Source organism: Suricata suricatta, chromosome 11 (genome assembly GCF_006229205.1).
Source record: "Suricata suricatta isolate VVHF042 chromosome 11, meerkat_22Aug2017_6uvM2_HiC, whole genome shotgun sequence".
Classification (NCBI taxonomy): Eukaryota; Metazoa; Chordata; class Mammalia; order Carnivora; family Herpestidae; genus Suricata; species Suricata suricatta.
In genome coordinates, this window is record NC_043710.1 from 14,120,771 (window position 1) to 14,123,305 (window position 2,535).

Here is a 2,535-nt window from a genome sequence, read left to right on the forward strand (position 1 = left end):
AAAAGGAATCTGAAGACAGTCTCCAGGCTCTGAGCTAGCTGCCAGCACAGAGCCTGATGCGGGGCTCAAACCCATGGACCATGAGATTAGGACCTGAGCTGAAATCGAGTCAAATGTTTAACCAACTGAGCCACCCAGGCACCCCAAACTTTATCTTTTAAAGCTGTTGTAAGTCCACAGCAAAATTGATCAGAAAGTACAAAGAATTCCCATATATCTCCATTCCCCACACAAAGCTCTGCCAAGAGTGATACATTTGTTACAGTCAACAGAATCTACACTGACACATTATTATCTCCCTAAATTTATAGATTCCATTAGGGCTTCACCATTGATATAGTACATTTTACATATGACAACTGTAGTAGCATACCAAAGCTCTTCACCACCCTAACTACCCTCTATGTTCCCCTTTCTAACCGTTGGCAAACACTAGGTTCTTGATGTCTCCATTGCTTTGCCTTTTCCAGGATTCATATAGTTCTAATACATAAATATGTCATCTTTTCAGAATGGCTTTGTTCACTTAGTAATATGCATTTAAGTTTCCTGCATCTCATCTCACAGCTTCAGAACTCATATCTTTTGAGTGATGAATAATAATATGCCATTGTCCAGATGGACCATAATTTATTCATCAAGTCACCTATGGAAGGACATCTTACTTACCTCCAAGGTTTGGCCGTTATAAATAAAACAGCTATAAACATCCATATGCAGTCTAAATGTGCTGCAAAATGTACTTTGTTTCTGTGTTAGACCATGTCTTAATTTGGCTTTTTCTATGCTTTTTACTTTCTCTTTTTATAGCAGAAAAGGTCTTTGGTTCTGGATCAAATAACTTTCCACTTATCAATGTTAGGCAGGTAAGGGTTAGACAAAGCTTATATTTTTAATATTCAGTCCCTTACGTTTTATGGAAAATATTCTGTATTCTAGTGAATAGGTGGAATAAGAAGTAATTAGGTTTTCAGTATCCTGAATTATTGATTCTTGTTCTGTCTTAACTAGATATTGTTATTATTTTTAATATAAATCAGAAGAACTGATTGCCAGGAACCACTGTAAAACAGGTTCTACTATTGGTTACTTTGTAACACAGAAGATTTCGGAGTGCCACTAGAGAATGAATAAGTGAATGTTCTATCACAAAGACATGTGTGATGAGTTAAAGTCATTATTTTAATTGTAGATTTCAACTTCACTACTGAAGAACACGTATCACTATGGGGACAGGTGTCTAAGTCTAGTTTATTTATTAGCATTAAATTTTTTTGCCTTTCTAATTCACTGACCAAATAGAATATTAAATTTCCAATGGCATATTATTTGCTTTGGCCCAGACAGTTTTTTTCTGCAGGTGATTCTATCTACACCTCCTTAATACTCATAAAATTAAGCTTTTAATTAATTCTGATAAGTGGAAATTTATATTCATTCACCTATTCCATTAAATTTCTTTCTAATGCTTTCTCTCATGCATTCTATTCATAATTATGGAATTTAAAGACTATGAAATATTTCTCACAACTTTTAAATTTTTTTCTAAATTATTTTAAGGTTTATTCATTTCTGAGAGACTGAGAGAGAGAATGCAACCAGGGAAAGGGCTGAGAGAGAAAGAGACACAGAATCCAAAGCAGGTTCCAGATTCTAAGCTTTCAGCCCAAAGTCCGATATGGGACTTGAACCCATGAACCATGAGATCAGGACCTGAACTGAAGTCAGACGCTCAGCCAACTGAGCCACTCAGGCTCCCCATCTCAGTATTTCTGAATGATTTATTTGGGGGCACCTGGGTGACTCAGTTAAGCATCCTACTTCAGTTCCAGTCATGATCTCATACCTTGTGAGTTCAACACCTGCATAGGGTTCTATTCTGACAGTTCTGAGCCTTCTATAAAAGAAAAACCCTTTCCTTTTATAAAGTTGCTTAGCTATATGTTACCTCAAATTAATTGTGTGCTTTCATTGAAAATAATGTTTGACACCAAACGTTTCTCATGGCGTTTTTCATCTCTGTATTTCTCAGAGTATAGATTAAGGGATTGAACATTGGAGCAATGATGGTATAAAATAGAGCAAATACTTTGTCCTCGGGGAAAGTGGTCGGAGGGCGAAGGTAGGCAAAGATAGAAGGGCCAAAAAATAAGATGACCACAGTGATATGGGACCCACAGGTGGAGAGGGCTTTGTGTCTTCCCTCAGCCGAGTGATGTCTTAGACTAAGCAATATAATGACATAAGAAACAAATAAGACAACGAAGGTCACTAAGGCAACCATACCTGAATTGGCAACGACAAGAACACCAGTGATGTAGGTGTCAGTACAGGCGACTTTCAGCAAAGGGAAGATATCACAAAAATAGTGATCAATTTCATTAGGTCCACAAAATGGCAACTGGATTGCCATTGAAAACTGAGGAAAAGAATGGAGGGCCCCACCAGCCCAAGCAGCCAAGACGAGAAGATTGCACCTTGTCTTGTTCATGATAAGCATGTAGTGGAGAGGTTTGCAGATGGCAACGTAGCGAT

The 2,535-nt window shown here is 37.6% G+C and overlaps 1 protein-coding gene across 1 annotated transcript in view; it reads right to left on the minus strand.

Moving 5' to 3' along the window:
• Positions 1-1,954: 1,954 nt before the first annotated feature.
• Positions 1,955-2,535, minus strand: part of LOC115271999 (olfactory receptor 4P4-like) — a 962-nt gene continuing 381 nt past the window's right edge. Inside the window, exon 2 of the mRNA XM_029914999.1 lies at positions 1,955-2,535. Coding sequence (XP_029770859.1) covers positions 1,955-2,535 — 581 coding nt within the window.